We start from the raw sequence: 19,385 nt of genomic DNA on the forward strand, positions 1-19,385 counted from the left end.
CGGAACCAATTAGCGCGGCCCAAATACAAGCCTTCATGGCCCAATTCATGGCGGAAATGCAGAAAGAAAACGACAGTATGGAACAAATAAAGGCGCTCATGGTCCAGACAAGTGAAGACCTGAGGAATGACTTGGGAAACCAAATGAGGGACGAAGCGAGGGGTACCGGTGAGGAGTTAGACAAGAAATTTGGGAAGTTCGACAATAATTTTGAGGAGTTAGACAAGAAATTTGGGAAGTTAGACGACAAATTTGAGGGGTTGGACAATAATTTTAAGGAGTTAGACAAGAAATTTGGGAAGTTAGACAATAATTTTGAGGGGTTAGACAACGGGATAAAAGAGGTAAAGAATGGGTTAACGGGGGTGGAAAACAGAATGGCTGCCCAGGAGAATCAGTTAGAGGGGGTGAAAAATGGGTTAATGGGGTTAGAAAATAGGATGGAGGACAAATTGCGGGAAATAGGGGAACAATCCGCTCGGGAAATCGAACAGATGGGGAACCAGATGGAGGAAATACGACGAGGGGTGAGTGAGGAGGTCTCGGGGCTACGCGAGGAGGTAAAGCGAGGCGAAAAGCGTATAGAGAAAGAGGTGAGAAATAATACGACTAAGTTACAAGGGGGAATAGAAGATCTGACGAAGGGAGTAGAACAGCTGACAGTCGGACAAAAGGAACTAGCGGACCAAGTGGAAAAGAACACTGCAATCATCGGGGGTTTAAAAGCAACACAAAAGGACATTAAAAATGAATTAATAGCGACACAAAAGGAATGTCAAATGGTACATGAGGGATTGACGAAGAGGTTGGAAGAGGTGACAGAAGTAATGGAGACGAAGGACCGGGAGGTAAGGACGCACATAGAAACGGTTAAAGTAGCGATGGAGGAAGAAATAGAGGGGGCGCACCGGGAGATGAAGGAGGTAAAGGAAAAATTAGAGGAGGTGGAAGAGGGGATGAGTGAAATTAAGAAGAGACGGAGGGAAACTAAGAGGGAGATAAAGGAGGAAGTCATGGAATATGTACAAGGTCTGTGTTCAAATCATGATGCGGTGCTCACTAACCAAATAAAAAGTTTGCAGGTGGCAGAGGAGGTGCGACGAGGTACGGAGGTGAGTGGCAATGTATATGATGTGAGGAAAGCTTCAGTCGGCTTGGGGATTGGTTTGGATCCGGGTGTTCGTGAAAGGCCGTTGGTGAAGTGTGTGACAGGGCAGGTGTGCGAAAAAAGAGGTGTGCGAGAATGTCCGACCATGGGGTGTGTGAGGAAAAAGTGCACGCCGAGGAATGAGTGTGCCGTCAAGAGTGGGTTGGTCGAAGCGCGTGTGCGAGGGGGTACATGGAAGCGCGGTGTGGTGAGTGTTAAGGAGGAAGTAATGAGAGAGTGTACACCTGTGGTGAGTGTTACGGAGGAAGTAACGAGAGAGTGTACACCTGTGGTGAGTGTTACAGAGGATGTAACGAGAAAGTGTACGTCTGTGGTGAGTGTTACGGAGGAAGTAACGAGAGAGTGTACACCTGTGGTGAGTGTTATGGAGGAAGTAACGAGAGAGTGTACACCTGTGGTGAGTGTTACAGAGGATGTAACGAGAAAGTGTACGTCTGTGGTGAGTGTTACGGAGGAAATAACGAGAGAGTGTACACCTGTGGTGAGTGTTACGGAGGAAGTAACGAGAGAGTGTACACCTGTGGTGAGTGTTACGGAGGAAGTAACGAGAGAGTGTACACCTGTGGTGAGTGTTACAGAGGATGTAACGAGAAAGTGTACGTCTGTGGTGAGTGTTACAGAGGGTGTAACGGGAGAGTGTGCGCGAGAAAGGTGTGTAACGGACAGGTGCATGAGGAAAGAGTGCGTTGTCAAGAGTGGAGGTGAGAGTAGTGAGAGTGAAACGGAGCGTGAGTTGGTTGTGACAGGTGAGCGAGGATGTACACCTGGAATGGAAGGATGCACACCTGGAATGGTAGAGCGTGTGTGGGAAGGCACATTTGAGTTGGTAGTGAGGCACGTGGTTGGGTGTGCGAATGAGAGCACACCTGTGATTGTCACAGAGGAAGTGACCGAGGAGGGGGCGCGAAGAGGTGTGTTGGTGAGGTGTGCGACCAACGAATGTGTGCCAAAGTGTTCGGTGGTCAGGTGTGTGACCAAGTCGGCGAGCGGAATGAGTGTACCGAGGTGTGTAAGGAATGGTACGAGGAGAATGGGAACAGCTGCATGTATGAGCAAGAAAGGGGTAGCGTATGCATGTAAGCGTCCAGGTGAAGCGTCGACGGTAACCGGTTTAGCGGATAGGGCGACTTATAGCCGACTCGGGCCCTCGGTGCGTGCCGGGCTTCGCGTACCGCGAGAACCAGCGGGGATCCGAACCACGGCGGTTTCGAAAGAACCGCCGTGCGCGATCCACGCTGTGCCTCGCTTGGAACGGCCGCGTCCGGGCTCCACTAGACGGAGCGGGCCGCCCGATAGGAAGGGTCGTCATGGCGACCACTTTCTATTGAGACGTGCCGGCAGGTCGAGATCGGGACGTTGGATGGCTCCACGCCGAGGTGGTGCGTGGGATCTCGGCCCGGGTAAGCCCCCATCCCTGCCACGAATGCGGGACGTATCCAGCCGCTGGCACAAAAGAACCCGCGTTCATGGCTCGGCTGTACGAAGCCGAGCTTTCGAAGGAAATTGGCGCACCGAGAGGATGTAATAAGTAGACGGGTGATGGTGATAGTGATAGCGATTTAAAACGAAATTTAGAAAAGTGAATAGAATTGGCAGTAAATGGAAAATTTTTGAATTGTTGGATTTGGACGAGCGAAATTGGTAGTGAGAGACCCCCGATGTGGTGGGATGGCAAATCCACCATCCTTCCCATGTGGGGGCAAAGGAGCTATAGTTTATGGGGTGTATGGCAGTGAAAACTAGCCCGGGTGGGTTAGGTTATATGGATAGGGCCCTAGAAGATGACATTAGGTGACGTTAAGTTTAGTTAGTGACTGATACCTGTAGTGGAGATGCAGGTAGCTTAGTGTGGATTATAATGACGTGGGAGCGCAATAGTTTAAAGGGACGACTGGGAAGCGCAAGTTTCAGAGGGGAGTAGTTAGCTGAGATGATGCCGTGTGTGTGAGGATTGAACAGGTGAGAATGGAACAGGTGTGATTGCACAGGTGTGCAACTGACAGGTGAATGGAGCAGTGTATGAGGAAGTAGTGGTGATTGCGTGTTGTGTTGACCAAATGGTCCAGGAAGAGGAGGAGGGTGCAGGTGGCACCAGGTATGATTGCACAGGTGTGCAACGACAGGTGAATGAAGAACAGGTGTATGTGGCTGTGTGGAATAAATGGTAGTGTGGAATATCTGGAGTATTGGAATGGATGGTCGTGGAGTGAGAATGGTGGAAATTGTGGAGTGGAGTGGATGGTGCGAAGGTGTGAATGGGGGAAGAGTGGACCCCCATCACGGATACCCGGGGCGGGTAGTGTAAGTGTTAGATAGAGGGTACAGGTAAATTGTGGTTGGATATTGGCATCTGTGGTGCGGGTGACAGAATGGTATGTGGATGGGTGCGTTGGTGTTGTGGAAATGGCTGGGCGTGTAGCCTGTTAGTGTGTGTAGTTGGTTTGGGCACTCCACCACTGTGAGGATGTCGGCCAGGTGAGGCCGCAGGTGGGCTCTGGGAGCCGGTAGTAGTTGTTGTGAATGGGGCCCGAGGATCCGGAGGACGGACCCGGGTAGTCCAGTGCCAGAGGGCACCATGGGGTGACAGAGCCAGGAGAGGGGCTGTCCCCAGGTAGTTAGGTTAGGGTGAGGAGCTAGGTAAGCTCGGGTGGCAACTACAGTGGTGGAGGTGTGCAGGTGGGTAGACCTGTTGGGAGAGGTACACGTCGCAGCCCAGAAATTGTGCTAGAGCACCGGGAGATGAATCGGGGGAGTGAGACCCCAACTTGAGGAGAACCACAGTTTGGCCAATGGGAATTGGTTATTAGAACCCATAGTGTAAGTTGGCCAATGGATTGGCAAGGAAAGACCCCGGGTAATGTAAAGTGTGTTAAAGTCATTTAGAGGATAGTTAGGATGAAGGATCTCCTCGCACCATCTGCATCCACTCACCTGAGGTGACAGGTACTCCACACCATGCCATGTTTTGATTATTTTTTATGATGCAAATGTTTGGATTGTGAGACACATCATGACGTTGGTGTGACATTGTGCGTAATTCCATCTCTCCCTCCTTATGAGGATTGATGATGAATTGGTGATGGCAAATTTTGAAGTAACGGGATTGTGGGGACGAATTTGGTATAGGGGAAATATGGGGAAGACGTGACAGTAGTGACGAATTTGTAAATGTGTAGATTTTTGTACCTATGGGGTGAGAACAAGGGTAGGGTAGGTGACAGGGGGGTGACGTACGGTAGGGACGAGCTTTCTCACTTCGGCCTCCGTACGCATTTCACCTTGCATTGCCTTATTGACGTGTACCCTTGTGACCTTGCCCCTCGCTCAATTGTCTTTCTTTTGTCTCCCACATGACCTGTGCGCCATTGGGTGCCGATGGGAGCGTGCGTGAGGTGGCCATTGTGCGCCCGAGATTCCCAGAACCAGCATGCATTGCGTTGATGTACCACTTTATGGACCGCTGTTCTGCGGCCAAGTACCACTTGATGGACCCCAGGTTCTGGGGCAGGGCACCTCTGTTGGAAACCGGCCATAGTGGCCAGGGAATCTTGCTTGCGGACCTCGGTAAGGTGGCACCTATGCCAAACAGGTGGACCACCCTTAGTTGGCCCCTGAGGCCCTAAATAAAAATGGACACAAGTTGTGCCTTTTATTATGTCCAAATAGGCCGCATGAAGCCAGAAGACGTCGGGAAGAACATCGGCCCAGCAGAGAAAGAGAAGACCACCACCAGTTGTTTTATTGTGTTTATTATGAACCATGGTGACCGCACCGGATGGTGCTTTTGGGTGCTTTGTGGTGTTTGGGTGCTTTGGGGTGCTTTGGTGGTATTGGTACTGGTGCATCGATGCAATGCGTGCTGTCTCCTCCCTCCCAACAGGAATTTCTTTCTCTTGTTCCCTAAAAAGAAAAAAAAAAAAACACAGGTCCTGGGTTGCGTTGTAAATAAGAAATCACGTCATTGTAAATAATGCTCCCCACCGTAAATGTATAGTTTGAGAATAATTCCGTAATTCGGTTAGCTGTGGGCTTGAGTCTGTTAGACAGGATGCAATGCAATAGGGGGACATACTTATTTGTGTTTTAAAATTGTCACACTCAGGGTCAGGTTAATTGTAGAGGGAATTACACCTACGTGTCACACTAAGTTAAAGTCTAATAGGCCCGAGGACGGACCTGAAGAAAGGGGGGTGCAGTGTAACGATTTTGAGAAGTGTGTAACGAATTAGAGAAGTGTAACGGGTTTTGAGAAGTGTAACAATTTTGGAGGAAGTGTAATGAATGTGAAAACGTTACAATGGAAACGTTACAATGTGAATGTTACCAACGTACGGTACCACCCTGTAATGTAAATAATGGTCGCAGTCAGCGTCCTAGTTAATTGCATGAAATATACACGCAGGTCACGATATATCTTTTAAATAGTGTATTTCCTTATTCCATGTAAGCTAAGTATGTGTTTTCCCACTAGATTGACTTTGCATTGTATCAAACAAAATAAGCGTAGGCCCTTCCAATTTCCCCAAAACCTCCCTTCCAATTGCCTTCCGCATTTTGGCTGGTTTTCTTCAAACCACCATTGGCCACGAGGTAAGGTTGGGGAAGAAAGGCGTGTCTCCACCTCGTCGTAAGAGGGAAGGAGTGAACCAGCCCTAACAGCCAATCAACACCGCGGTGAGTGACCCGGTAGGCGTGCCCTCGGAGTCGGCGGCTTGATTTCGCTGGAGGTGATAAAAGCGACTGCAAGGGACTGCTTTACCAGATGACTGGAGATGAGCTGGAGATGACCCTGGGAGAGGAGCAACGAGGCTGCACCAAAGAGAGGCGGTGAGATGCGAAACGCTCCAAGCCAAAGAGGAGAGGTACTCGGCAAGGAGACCAGCTTTGGAGAGACGCGCTGAAAGGAGGGAGACGGCCCCGCCCCAAGAAGAGGAGCAGGTGTGCCGAACCAGCGCGGGACGTCTACCGCGGTGGATACACGACGGAGGGTTTCCCGCCAAAACCGCGAGGGATTGCGAACTGCGCGCTCCCGACCAAGCGATCCATCTCAAGCCTACCTGCCTGCAATTATCCCCTGTGTAAGTGTGAACGTCCTGTCCTGCTCGTTTGTCTTGGGGCTAAGTAAAAATGACTAGTGTAAGTTAACCATTCGCTGTGTTACTGCTTCTTCCATCCATTGCTGTGTGTGTATAATAAATCTGTTCTTCCTCCGTATTCTTCTTCTTCTTTTTCCTTCTCTTTCGGTCGCTTTAGAGATTTCCCGATTGAATATCTGTGGGGCGATCTGGTCAACGTCGGGTGGAATCGGGTTTTAATCGGGGAGTAACTGTTCGGACGCGGTTAAATACACCACCGCTCGGTCAATATAACATCTAAAAGCCGCGTCTGTAACAATATATATATATATATATATATATATATATATATATATATATATATATATATCTGCATAGGTAGGTGCTCCGGCTGTCGTGATGGGGAACCTCACATGTAATTTTGTTTCGGCGGTTTGTTCGCGTAAGTGTATATTTGTGGTCATACGAGGATGGCTTTGTGGTACCGAGAACAGGGATTATGATTCCCCTGTGTGTGAAACATATGATCATCCCATTGTCCTGTATGGCAATGCATTAGACACCAGTTAGGAATCCATCCCCATTAGTGCACACACTAATAAAATTCCCCTCTCACAATAAAACTAACCAGAACCGAAATGACACACTTGGGCTGACAACCCCGACTTGGCAGACACACATTGCTCAAGCAGGCTGAGGCCACGCCCCCCTCGTGAAGGATTGGTCGAAAGGGTGATGGGGAGATCACACCATTGGACAAGACACCACCAATAGGGAGACGAGGCAGGATGAAGCTCGTTATTGGTCAAGGCAGGGGCAAGAAGCTGGCCACTGATTGGTGGAAGGGAGACACGAGGCAGGAGTCGACCAACCAAAGGCTAGACTAGAGTAAGGAAGGACTGGTGATTGGCCAAGGGAGGGGCAAGAAGCTTCCCTTGGATTGGTGGAAGGAAGGGAGCAAGAAGCGACGAACTGATTGGCCATCGGCCGATGGCGTGAGAAGGAGAGCGCGAAGCGCTCGGCTAATGGTAAAGGACTGACGGGGGAAGAACATTTGAGAGGTCGAGAGGCGACGGACTGATTGGTAGGGAGGACCGGTGACGTCAGACCATGGCCGATAAAGGTTCAGGGAGACTGACATCTTCTCTCTTGGCCTTCTCGTGTTGGACCTCTTCCGTTCTTGCGTTCTTCCCTTCTCGTGTTTGGATCATCTCTCGTTTGGACTGCCTTCCCTTGCGTTATTGACCCTGGAGAGGCCGTGGAGCGCTGACGATTCTCCTCCTCGGTGTTCACGTGCGAGCGACGGGCGTACAGGCAAGGCTTGTCGCTTTGCGGCGTACACTGGCCTAGCAGCGCGCGAACAAGGGCACGTCGAGGCCTTCCTCCCGGCGGAACCGGAGCCGCGTCGGTACTGCGTGCACCAGCCTGACGACCCTTGACACACCTCAGCCAGATTGAGATAAGCTCGCACCACACACAATGGTCTTTTTCGTATATCCTCCCTTGTCTGTTGGTTACGTCTGTTGTAGGAGTGCTCATTTGGGGATTTTAGTTACCGGCGCGTTCCATTGTTCTCGGGGTCCGGCAATAAAGCCGTGTTTATTTTTGCACATAAAAGACGTTTTCGTGTGAATTAATTTGCAGGGTTGAAGACTGCTCGGATCGCATCAGGTAAAAGCTGCCGGCCTCTTCTTCTTCTTCTTTCTTCCGCCCACGCATATATAGTGAAGTCCGTATTTGATAACGCCTCAAATTAAAGCTCAATTGGTCATCCGTGGCGTGCTCTGTTTTAATAGAGCCGTCCACGCGATAGTACTTTTGATGAAGGCCTTGTACATCAAAATCGAATCTGCATGGCTCAAAATGCACAGTCGTTTTATGGAGTCTACCAATAAGAGGGCCTCTCTGAATCCATCCTTAAGCAAAGACGGGATATACCTCAGTGTGAGGGTAGAGTTCTCCACCCATTACCACTGAGCTGACCGATAACTCGGAGGTTAGCACATTCACCTGTGAGTTGCCTAGTTACAATGCGATTCCCATCCCAACTATAAAATGCCATGCCGGTGTTTCACAAGCATGGCGTTGATTGCATCAGTGAGTGTGCTGTCCTTCAGAGGAATGTTGAGCCTGCGCCCCATTTGCTATCGTTCCCTGGTGAGTATTAAAGATCCAATGGTGCCTTTTACAAAGCGTAGGCCATTGTCTACCAGTGCCCTGGTAAAACTCCATGTTCCTGCCATAAACTACAGCACCCTGTGGCAGAGCGACGACTTGTCCAGGATTCATTCTCAGCCCCAGAAACATTGCCGTCGATACGTGGATGAACAGATAGTCACGCTCCGTGGTCACAGCTCTTTGAAATGTGAGATTGATACATTTACTTGGTGTGTTGCTCCTACGTGTGTCGGTGTCTGGTTTTAATTAAAAAATGTTTTCCTTTTTCCTTTGCTTTCTGCTGATTGTTCCTCAGCATGGTGAGAGTGCCATACACATTGCAGCTGCATGTGGGAACATAAACATCCTTGAGTTCCTGGTATCAAGAGGAGCGCGTGTTGATGCTACTGACAAGGTATTTAAATAATTCTGATTCTCGGACTTGACTTCGGCAGATCCAAAGCGGCGCCAAAGCTTCTGTTCCCAAAGTTATTTTCAGGAATGAATGAGGGCATCCTGAAGTTGTGCATGTGCAAGTTTTATTTGATTCCATCAAGTTTTGAAAAAAATCGCCCATCTTGCCATTTTCTTCCTTTGGAGGGAAAGGGGTGGGGGGAGGGGAGGGGGTGCAGTTGGGAATATCTGAGCTATATAAGCACGATGCATTATATATGGATATAAGCAGTTTGCATGTTTTCACTTCATGAAAGTAACCCAGGTTAATTTTGTTTTTGAGAGCGATCGAGACAGTGGTCTGTTGCCTATACACCGCCCAAATAAAGCCATGTGTCAGAAGAACGTGTTGCGCAATTAGAACAAGATCGCTTGTGGAGTGGGTACTCTGCAATCTATATATAACGGAGCAAGTGTTTCTTTGTATGTATGTATGTATGTATGTATGTATGTATGTCCACTCTTCACCCATTGGTTGGACAGCTGGCCTGACTCCACCCACAAATGTAACCTGAAATACTTAACCTAAAGTACCCAGACAACCAAAAAGACTCTCCCCACCCCCCAACACCCCGAGGACCTACAAGACCGAGAAGACCCAGAGAACACAAAAGACCCAGAGGTCCCAAAAGACCCTGAGGACCATAAATACCCCAAGGACTCTAAATACCCCGAGCCCCCAAAGGACCCAGAGGAACCAAAAGACCCCAAATAAATGGAAAGACCCAATGGACACCGAAGACCAAAGATCCTGACGACTGAAAAGACCCAATGGACCCCAAAGACCCAAAATACCCCGAAGACCAAAAAGACCCTGTAGACCTAAAAGACCTCAAAGACTGAAAATATGCCAAAGACCCTTAACAACCCCAAATACCCAAAAGACCCTGAAGACTTAAAGACCCAAGAGAACCAAAATACCCTGAAGACCTAAAATACACCGAAGACCTAAAAGACCCAAAATATCCCAAAGATCCTTGAAGACCGAAAAGATAAAAAGACCCCCAACACCCTTAACAACCCAAAAGGTCGAAAAGACCCAATGGTCTGCAAAGATCAAAAATACCCTGAGGACCCAAAATACCCTAAAGACCCCAAAGACCAAAAATACCCCAAAGACTGAAAAGACCCCAAAAAAACCAAAGATCCAGTCCCAAACAACTCCAAAGAATGACATGACAAGAATGAAAGACCCCAAAAACTGAAAACACCCTAAAGACTGAAAAGACGCTGCAGACCTAAAAGACCATCAAGACCCTAAAGACCCTATAGACCCTTAAAGGGGAACCCAAAAGCAATTTTTCCCCCCTAAAAAACCATTGGCACACATCAATCACGGTCTAATTTGAAGGGAATTTTTTTTATTTGCCAATCACAGTGCCGAAAAAAACCCCTAGACTGTCGATTTTCGAGATTGCCAGTGACATCACATTGTGAACTCACCGTGATTCTGCCGGCGACGGTACATAGAGAAACTGTGCATTGTGAGCTCTGATTCCGATGCTGATTTGGGTTGATGGGGTGGGGGTGGGGGTGGGGGGAATGTGTGGTGGTCGTGGGGTATTGTTAGCTCGGGTGACAGTTGACATGTGATTGTGATGGGATGGTAGAGGGTGGGGGGGGGGGGGGGGTGGGGTGGTTGGGGTCGTGCATATTGTTAGCTAGGGTGACAGTTGATAGGGGATTGTGGGGGGAAGGTGGAGTGGGGTTGTTAGGGTATTGTTGGCTGGAGTGACTGTTGATTGGGGATTGTGAGGAGATGGTGGAGTCGGGTAAGGGTTGTGAGGTGATCATGGGTATTGTTGGCTAGGGTGATGGTTGGTGGGGGAATGTAAGGGGTGGTGGGGTGAGGGTGTGGGGCGGTCATGGGTATTGTTATCTCGGGTGATGGCTGGTGGGGGATTGTGAGGGGATGGGGGAGGGGGCATAAGCTGGTCATGGGCATTGTTAGCTAGGGTGACGGTTGAAGGGGGCTTGTGGGGGGAAGTGGAGTGTGGGGTGATGCTGGATGGGGGATTGTGAGGGGACGGTGGAGGGGAAGGGAAACAGAGGGGTGTGGGTTGGTTGTGTGTATTGTTAGCTAGGGTGACGGTTGATGTTTTTTTTTTTGTTTTTTTTTCTTGAAAATTGAGATGTCTCAAAAACCAAGGACACCCACGTTGAACAGAAATCAGCAAGAGCAGTATTACCCAAGGAAATCAGCAACAAATCCAAGTCAAAGTAGTTGTGGCAGCAGAAAATATCCGATGGCAAAAAAATGTATTGCACACTTGGAACAAGATCACCTAGTAGGGTCGCCCGTAGGGTGGGTACTCTGCTAGTGGTGTTAATAATCAGAGATAATACCATGACCCCCACTGGCAGCTCCGGAAGGGAGCTGGTGCTTTTAGTTAGTCCAAAGTAAGAAAGAGGTGCCAGATGTGAATCAGGTGCTCAGGTCCAAAGTGGGAAGCAATGTTCAAAAGAGTTCCTCACAAAAAAAATACTTTTTTGAAGAGTTGTGGAGTGTCAGTGAAGAAGCTGATTCTGTGAAGGATGCAGAGATGGTGTCTGCATATTGAGGCCTGTTTTGAAAATTGCCAATATTAACACAAATGTTCTACAATCCAGCCATGTGAAATGAAATGAATGAATGATCGTTTTAAGGCCATTTTCCCCGCAAGAGTGGGGGTTACCCTTGCGGGCCCATGACAATCATGGTTCCCTGTTTGAGGCAATGTTTTTATGGCCGGATGCCCTTCCTGATGCCAACCCTTGGTCACGCTCTTACGATGCGCAGGGATATGGTGTACCTATTCTAAACCGGGGTACACACCGGGATCATTCATCCCAGCAAGCTGGTACTCAGTTTGCCGACCTCGGAAGGATGACAGGCTGAGTCAACCCCCTAGCGTTAATTCAGCGATCGACCGGGATTCGAACCCAGGATCCTAGGATCCAAAGCCGGCACCCTGACCGCTAAGCCAACACCAGGCATGGTGTCCAGCCGTGTACTACATATTATGCATAAATTCTCAAAAGGTAGACGTTGCACTGTGAGAAATATTAGAAGGTACATCTCGAAAGTTAGGAGTTTTATTCATATTGTGATTATGATCACGAGTTATTATTACTTACACGAGTCCATAAAGTATTTCTGCCCCACAGCACGGTGCCAATGCGGTGTACTTTGCAGCAAGACAAGGCCATGTGGAGGCTATTCGTTTCCTCAAAGAGAGAAATTGTCCCTTTGACGGCCAAGACAAAGTGAGTTCTGTCCAATACATCCCACCACCCACACACTTCATCTTACAAATCCTTATATGGTACAAATCCCAATATGGTGCATCCAGTTTCCTGGGTTCTGCACCAGGGGCCCAGGCTCGTGCAGCTCATTGGGTACGGATGGCAGTGCAGGGGTGATAGAGCAAGCGGTAGGGTTGTAATCATAAATAAAAGGAGGGATAATATTGTTATGTTGGTGGGTAGGGCATATATAGATTTAGGTAGATCTGTATAGGTATCATGCGCCGGTTGTCGTGGGTAGCGAGAACCATCTCGATGTAAATAAGTAGAGGACCTGTCTAGCCCGAATGTCGGATTAAGTGTATCTTCGTCCCCATTACGAGGAATGGGGCATGATAAGTAGAATAAGGACTAAGCTAATTCCCCTGTGTGTCAGACCTGGTGATCATTCTTTTGTCCCATATGGCAGCACATCACACACATTAGCTAGGCCCAATAGCGCACCACGTTAATTAATTCCCCCGCAGCCACAATGACTGACTGAAAAGAACAAACAGGAGGCAACCACACACGATTGCACGCCTTGGCAGGCAAACATCGTGCAATGCAGACTGATTGGCCACCGACCGATGACACCTCGGCCAATCAGTGAGGAAGGCGCGAAAGAGCCACAACAAGCGACGCACTGGTTGGAGGAGAAGTAAGCTGACGTCAGAAGACCGCCAGTAAAACCTCTCGCTCGCCGGCATTTTGAGCTCTTCCCTTGGTCCTTCTCGCTTTGGCTTTTCTCCTTTCCGGACCTCCCGTCTGCCCTTGCCTTTCGCTCCGTTTGGACCTTTTTCTTTTGCGAACCGCGAATTACCTGCTTGATGACGGACGTTGGAGCAACGTTTGAGCGTCATCGATTCTCCTTCCTTGCTTTAACGTGCGGGCGAGACACCGGGGCGAGCGAGTGGCTCTTTGGCCGAGCAGTGTGTGAACGGGGGCGCATCGAGGCCTTTCTTCCCGCCGACCGGAGCTGCGTCGGATGACGTGCTCGAGCCGGATGATTCCTGACGGACGCTACATCCAGACACAGATAAGTCGCACCACACCCGAACCACAACGTTTTCTTTGTTTGATTCCTCCTGTGATGTGTATTTGAAGTGAAGTGTGGGAGCGCTCCATTAGAGGGTTTTAAGTTTTATCCTGGCGTTTCATTGTTCTCGGGTTCCTTATAAATATTTCATTTTTGTACATTTTACCTCCGTCTCGGGTTGAGTTAATTTCCACAGGGAAAAGACATCGTCGGACCGACAGGTAAGCCGCGGCATCGTCCCCCAATCTCCCGGCTCTTGTATCGATCCGCCATTGAATTGATTGTTGCCTCGTTAAGCTTGATTCCATCCGTGGACGCTCTGTCTTAACTGAGAGCCGTCCACACGACAATATTTATACACAGACTTGTGGGATGAACCTCGGTTGACTTCCGGGTCCAGTTCCTTGAGCTCGGTCATGCCAATTTTAGACTGCCGTTTTCCTCAAAGATAAGTACTCCCCAGTGGTTTAGTCGAGTCTCTACTGTTTATTTTGCTGTCTCTTTGTCTTTTTGGAAAGCCACATTTCCGGACTGGCCTCCAAAGCCAGTCGCCAACTGGGTATCCTCTATCGTGTGAAGTCCTTTCTTTGCACAACTTAGCTCCAAACCATTTACAAAGTTTTCATCCGTAGCTTTACGGAGTACTGCTCTCCCATCTGGGCTGGTGCTCTTGCCTCACACCTAGCTCGGCTTCACGTTGGAGAACCCAAGGCTTTTAGAATCATTGGAATCTCAGGCGATGGGACTGATTCTGAGGGCCTTTTAACCGCAGGCAGGATGGCAAATGCTTGGCCACGTTTTTTCCATGATTCGCTGAATGTTTATGGATGCTTCAATGCCAATCATGGACCCACATAAGTGTTTGTTGTGGGCCAGTGCATGATCTGTTTTGTAACTACCACCACCCCAACTCTTCCTTTCTGTGCTGATTTGTAATATTACTCATCCATTTTACACACTGTCCATCTTCGATTTTGATTCTTGAATACGTCTTAAAAACCCAAATACTGCTGGGCCCCGACATTCGTGCAAATGCTTTCCTGAAAAATGTTGTGAATGTCGAATCCGCGAATGTCGGGACAATGCTTCAATGGTGAAAAAGGGGGATCGGTTCACAGTGATTCGTGATTCCGAAGTGAAAAAAAAACAAAAACATCAAACCCAAATGTACATGATTACAGTTTCATTAAAAATGCTTACAAATAAAATTCCATAAGGTTTAGCCCACTCTTTTGCCATGAGTGTCAAGTTATTTTTTCGAAAACGACCCATTTGTTTTGCTTCAATCTTGTGTAGTCGCCAAAGAGTGTCTTGATCCCGGAAATGGTTGCCGTTTCGACGACTCAGAGTTTGAGATTGAAGAAAGATACAATATTTTGTATTATCTTACGAAGATAGAAGTTGAGTTTAAATAGCACAATTTCAAATGTGCTGGCATCAGTCCTTGTGTTAGAATTTCATGTTATTGTGCATTCAAAATATATGTTCATTACCCTCGCCAGAGGAGAGGGTATTGCATTTGAGTCTGTTTGTTTGTTTCTTTGTCCGCACAGAATAAATTTGATTTTCTCCAACTATTTATCCGATTGACAGGAAATTTTCACCATAGGTGCACCTCCACCTGTATAATTTTTTAATGATAATTATGACGTCAAAGGTCATGTGCTTCGGCCGCCATCTTGGAAAAAAACTAAAAACTTTGCACCTCTATATCTTCGAAAGCGCTGAAAAAAAAATTGAGACATGGCTCATTGTAAAGAACTCTCCATGGGGAATAAAATATGTTAATGATGATGTCATAGGTGCCTCCATTATGATGTCATAATTTGACAAGTACAAAACTTCATCCGATCAAGGTGAAATTTCTTGAGCGTCATCAAGGGATAAATTGGTGGAGAAAAAAATAATTATGACGTTATCGGTAACGTGGTTTGGCCGCCATATTTGTTTTAACACAAAAGCCTTAAAAAGACGGTCCTGGTGAGGGTCTGCAGTCTTTGATTGCTCTTTCTTGTTTTTATTTGTGTTTTACTTATGTGCTTCGCTTATCGGTGCAATATTTACACCATATATTCCACGTTAAATGAAGGAATTATGAGACTTAAAAATAAACAATATATATATATTTAAACTAGCGAGGTACCCATGCTATGCACAACGTGGGGTCCGTGGATGTTGGGGTCCAACAGATATATTTTGGGCTTATTTTGATATATGTTGGGCTCATGTAAGTAATTCCCAATGATGTGGTAAATTGAATTTTTGTGTTTGATTGTTAACATACTCTGAGGGGTGAGGGGTGACCGATGTTTTGACTTAATGACATTTTATGTGCCGTGCAGTCACGTGAAACCCCCATGCATGTTGCCGCACGGTATGACGTCCTGGATGTCGTGGAATACCTTTGCCAGGCCGGTGCAAAACCCAACTTACAGGACCAGGTGAGGAACATATAGTTTGGGTTTTTGGAGGGGGGAGGAGGGTTTGGCATTTAATTTTTTTCTCTCTCATGCTCACAGTATATGGGTGATGATATTAGAGGTTTTTTGGGGTTTTGCACACAAGTGGGGTAAAAAAGGGATAAGAGAAGCTGGATGCTTCGAACATCATGCAAATATCTCAGGTTTTGTTGTTTGAATCATGGAGACGATTGTTTGAATCGAATCTCAAGCCCATGGTGTACCATCCTTGTATGCAGGAAATGGAGACGGCGTTGCACTGTGCAGCTTGGCATGGCCACATAATCGTGAGCCAGGTGCTGTGCCGGGCTGGGTGGAATCCTAACCTGCAGAACCGTGGCGGGGAAACAGCACTCCTGAATGCAGCAGCAAGGGGTTATCGTGAGATTGTGCATGATCTGCTGGAAAGCGGGGCACAGCTTAAAATTGTAGATAAGGTAGGCCACTGCGTTTTCAACAAGGTAGCATACCTAAGTGATCGGTTTGTGTTGTGAATTAAATTTGAAACTGATTGTCTGCCATTGATTCGAGAGCTATATTTTCGACCTCTTGAGATTCCATTTTGCTGTGTTTTCTCCTGTGCAGAATGGATCGACAGCACTCCACCATTGCATTCGCAGTTGCCATTATGACATAGCTCACCATCTAATTTCACGTGCAAGCTGCTGGGCCGATCTTGGCGACAGGCACGGAGAAACTCCAATGCACTTGGCCTGTCAAGATGGCCGCCTGCCCATTGTACAAGCACTTTGTCGGGCCGGTTATCGCCTCGACCCACAAAACAAGGCAAGACCATGCAACTGAGTCCAGTGGCATGTAGAAATTTATTTTTCTTATTTTGAAGCCCTCTGTCACTTATTGACATCTAATTACCTACAGAATGAATGGTATGTTGTATCAGACTTTATTGGCATTTTTACATGGAAGGGGGAGAGGGAGAGGGATGAATCCATACTTATAATGTGGTAAATATGGACCGTGTGTTTTGAGCTAGCTCACCCACATGTAACAGTGACCTGTTCGGCTAAGTTGTACGTAATATGCGCACTGAGGGTAGGGCAGTGAGAGTAACCTTTAGAATAGACAAGGTAAGGTTGTATCGATGAAACCTCCCTATACAGTTGGTGGGGCCAGGTTGTTGACTCCATTGGATATGTTCTAAAGCAGACTCAATTTGCTATGTTCTAATCAGACTACCAGTGTGTACCCCAGTTTCGAATAGGTACACTATGGTGGAGCTTTAAAATAATTTAAAAACTAAATTTTTATTTTTGAACGTCTTACCCCCTTAATCTGTTCCATATAATATAGAAACACTGTATAAAAAGTTTGAGCACTACATTATTATGTTTAGGGGTAGCTCAAGGGCCTCAAAGATTATGAAAATTATAAAAATTCAACGAATTACGAGTATATCAGACTATATCTTAATTTATTTTAAACAACACACTTGAACACAGTATTTATTTTTGAACACGTTAATAGTGAATTCTTTGTTCAGTTTCTGACAGAGTTCATAGTATCAGTCTGACAATGTCCAGCAAACCCCAAATTTATTATTTTCATGGCATCCCGGACAGTGTATGTTTTCTGCTATCAGGGTACATTCTGCGATGGTCCTCGACAACTTGCAGCAGGAATTGCAGCTGAGTTTCATCGCGGGTTATCAACCCACTGTACTCCTGAATGAGTGCCACTACACGTTCAGCGTAGTCATTGACAACTTTTAGAGAGTTGACTGTTTCTGCCCCCTCTTTCTGCCCCTCTTTCTTTTTCGTGTCTGAAATGTGATGCCTCCAGCAGCTCCCTCACTTGCATTGTCCCCAGTTTCCATCTTTTCACTATCTTCTGCTGAGCTGTTTTCAGATTCAGAACCAGATGAAATCAGTTCAGCTGTAGAAGCTGCTAACTGTTTCATTTGCTCCATTCGCTGTCGCCTGGCAAGCATTTCCTCCTCTCTTTTGGACGCCGTTTTCTCCTTCGTAGCAAGCTTTACATCTACTCCAGCCAGCGACCCCCTTCTTCCCCTTTCTCGCTGGGCTAACAAGAAATCCTTGTCTTCTTGTAATACTGACGTATTTGTCAGAGCATCAGCATGAGCGACATCAAAAAGGTCTTCAAGCCTGGAAACAAAAGCCGACTCTCTCGCGAGTTGAGTTGGTGACGTTCGCGCTTTGTTCTTTTTCAGAAGACGCCATTCTTCAAATGTCTGCTCAAGCTTGGTTTGGCAGTTTTGATGAGCTCTCATCGGGATTCTACCTTCTTTTTTTTTTTTTTTTTTTTTGCATACAAGATCGAGGCTCGTGAAAGAGCGAACATTAATCACACAGAAAGACAAACAGACACATACAACAAATAACATCGGGAGCAGTAGACAAGATGGGGAGAGAGGGGGAAGGACACAAACAAAACATTTGAGAGCAGGGACCGAGAGACATGGAGACATCGAGAGATCTGTGGGAGGGAGAGGGCTTTGGGGGGGAGGCATGTGAAGGGGGGGGGGGGGGGAGGGGGTGGGAGAGGTATAAACATATGTACACTGCCAGGACTTCCAGGAAGGAAGTTGGAATTTCAAACAAGGTGGATCAGGGGTGAATTAGTGGGGGTAGAAAAGATCAAGGTTTTGGATGGGGGAAGATAAGAGATGGTGGTGAACAGCTGTTTTAAAGACCTGGAGGGAGGAGTGGGATTGAAGGGAGTGTGGGAGTTTGTTCCAAAGGCGGGAGAAAAGAGGAATGAAAGAGTGAAGGTGAGCAGAGAGCCGTGATTTCGGCAGTTTAACCATCAGAGGGTTGCTGGCAGATCTTGTGCGACCTGTAGGAATATTTGGGGGACAGAGCACAGAGAGAGCTGGGGGAGCAAGGCCGGAGAGGAGTCGGTAGAAGACAGAAAGACCACCTACCTGCCTGCGGTGAGTGAGTGAAAGGCCCTCAGAGATAGCTTCATCGCGGGAGATTCCAATGATTTTGAAAGCTTTGGATTCAACAGCGTGAAGCCGAGCCAGGTGTGAGGCAGGAGCACCAGCCCATAGGGGAGAACAGTATTCCATTGAGCTGCGGATGAAAGCCTTGTATGTGGTGAGGAGCTCAGGTGTGCCGAGGAAGGACTTCGCACGACGGAGGATGCCCAGTCGGCGACTGGCTTTGGAGGCCAGCTTGGAAATGTGGTTTTCCCAAGAAAGATCATGGCAGATAGTGAGACCCAAAAGCTTGAGCGACAGAACTTCTTGGAGAGGATTGTTGAGAAAGTAGATGGGAGGGTTGTCCAGTCGATCTTTTCGGAGAGACATAGTAAGAGAGTGAGATTTGTCAGGATTGAAAGACATGTTCCACTTGTTTGACCAGTCTGTGATTTTGTCCAGGTCTTCAGAGAGAGAGGAGGCTGCAGACTGCCGGTCTGAGGGAAGAGGAATGGAGCGGCAGAGAGTGGAGTCATCAGCAAAGAGATAGAGAGGATTTTCCAGAGAGTCGGAGAGATCATTGATAAAGACCAGAAAAAGCACAGGGCCCAGCACACTGCCTTGGGGAACTCCAGCCTGAACAGGAAGGGGGAGATGAGAGAAATCCATTCAGGGCCACACGTTGACTACGACCAGAGAGGAAGTCCGCAAGCCATGCATGGAGATTTCCATGGATACCATAGGAGGAGAGTTTGGTGAGCAGAGCTGGGTGCCAGACCGTATCGAAGGCACATGATATGTCAAGGGAGACAGCTCTGATTTCCTGTTTGGCATTGAGGACCTCCATCCATTGTTGAGACAGCAGAAGCAG

At 47.7% G+C, this 19,385-nt stretch overlaps 1 protein-coding gene across 6 annotated transcripts in view; it reads left to right on the forward strand.

Moving 5' to 3' along the window:
• LOC137412398 (death-associated protein kinase 1-like) overlaps positions 1-19,385 on the forward strand; it is a 290,813-nt gene that overhangs the window by 222,074 nt on the left and 49,354 nt on the right. For all 6 annotated transcript variants that reach the window (XR_013622362.1, XM_078771644.1, XM_078771646.1 and 3 more), the window contains 5 exons: positions 8,717-8,815; positions 12,001-12,099; positions 15,499-15,597; positions 15,855-16,052; positions 16,201-16,401. Coding sequence is in view for 5 of the 6 variants with exons in the window: in XM_078771644.1 (XP_078627770.1) it covers positions 8,717-8,815; positions 12,001-12,099; positions 15,499-15,597; positions 15,855-16,052; positions 16,201-16,401 (696 nt within the window). In the remaining variant the exon portion in view is untranslated. The remainder of the gene's footprint in view (positions 1-8,716; positions 8,816-12,000; positions 12,100-15,498; positions 15,598-15,854; positions 16,053-16,200; positions 16,402-19,385) is intronic.

This window comes from Myxine glutinosa, chromosome 2 (genome assembly GCF_964187855.1).
Source record: "Myxine glutinosa chromosome 2, kmMyxGlut1.1, whole genome shotgun sequence".
Taxonomy (NCBI): domain Eukaryota; kingdom Metazoa; phylum Chordata; class Myxini; order Myxiniformes; family Myxinidae; genus Myxine; species Myxine glutinosa.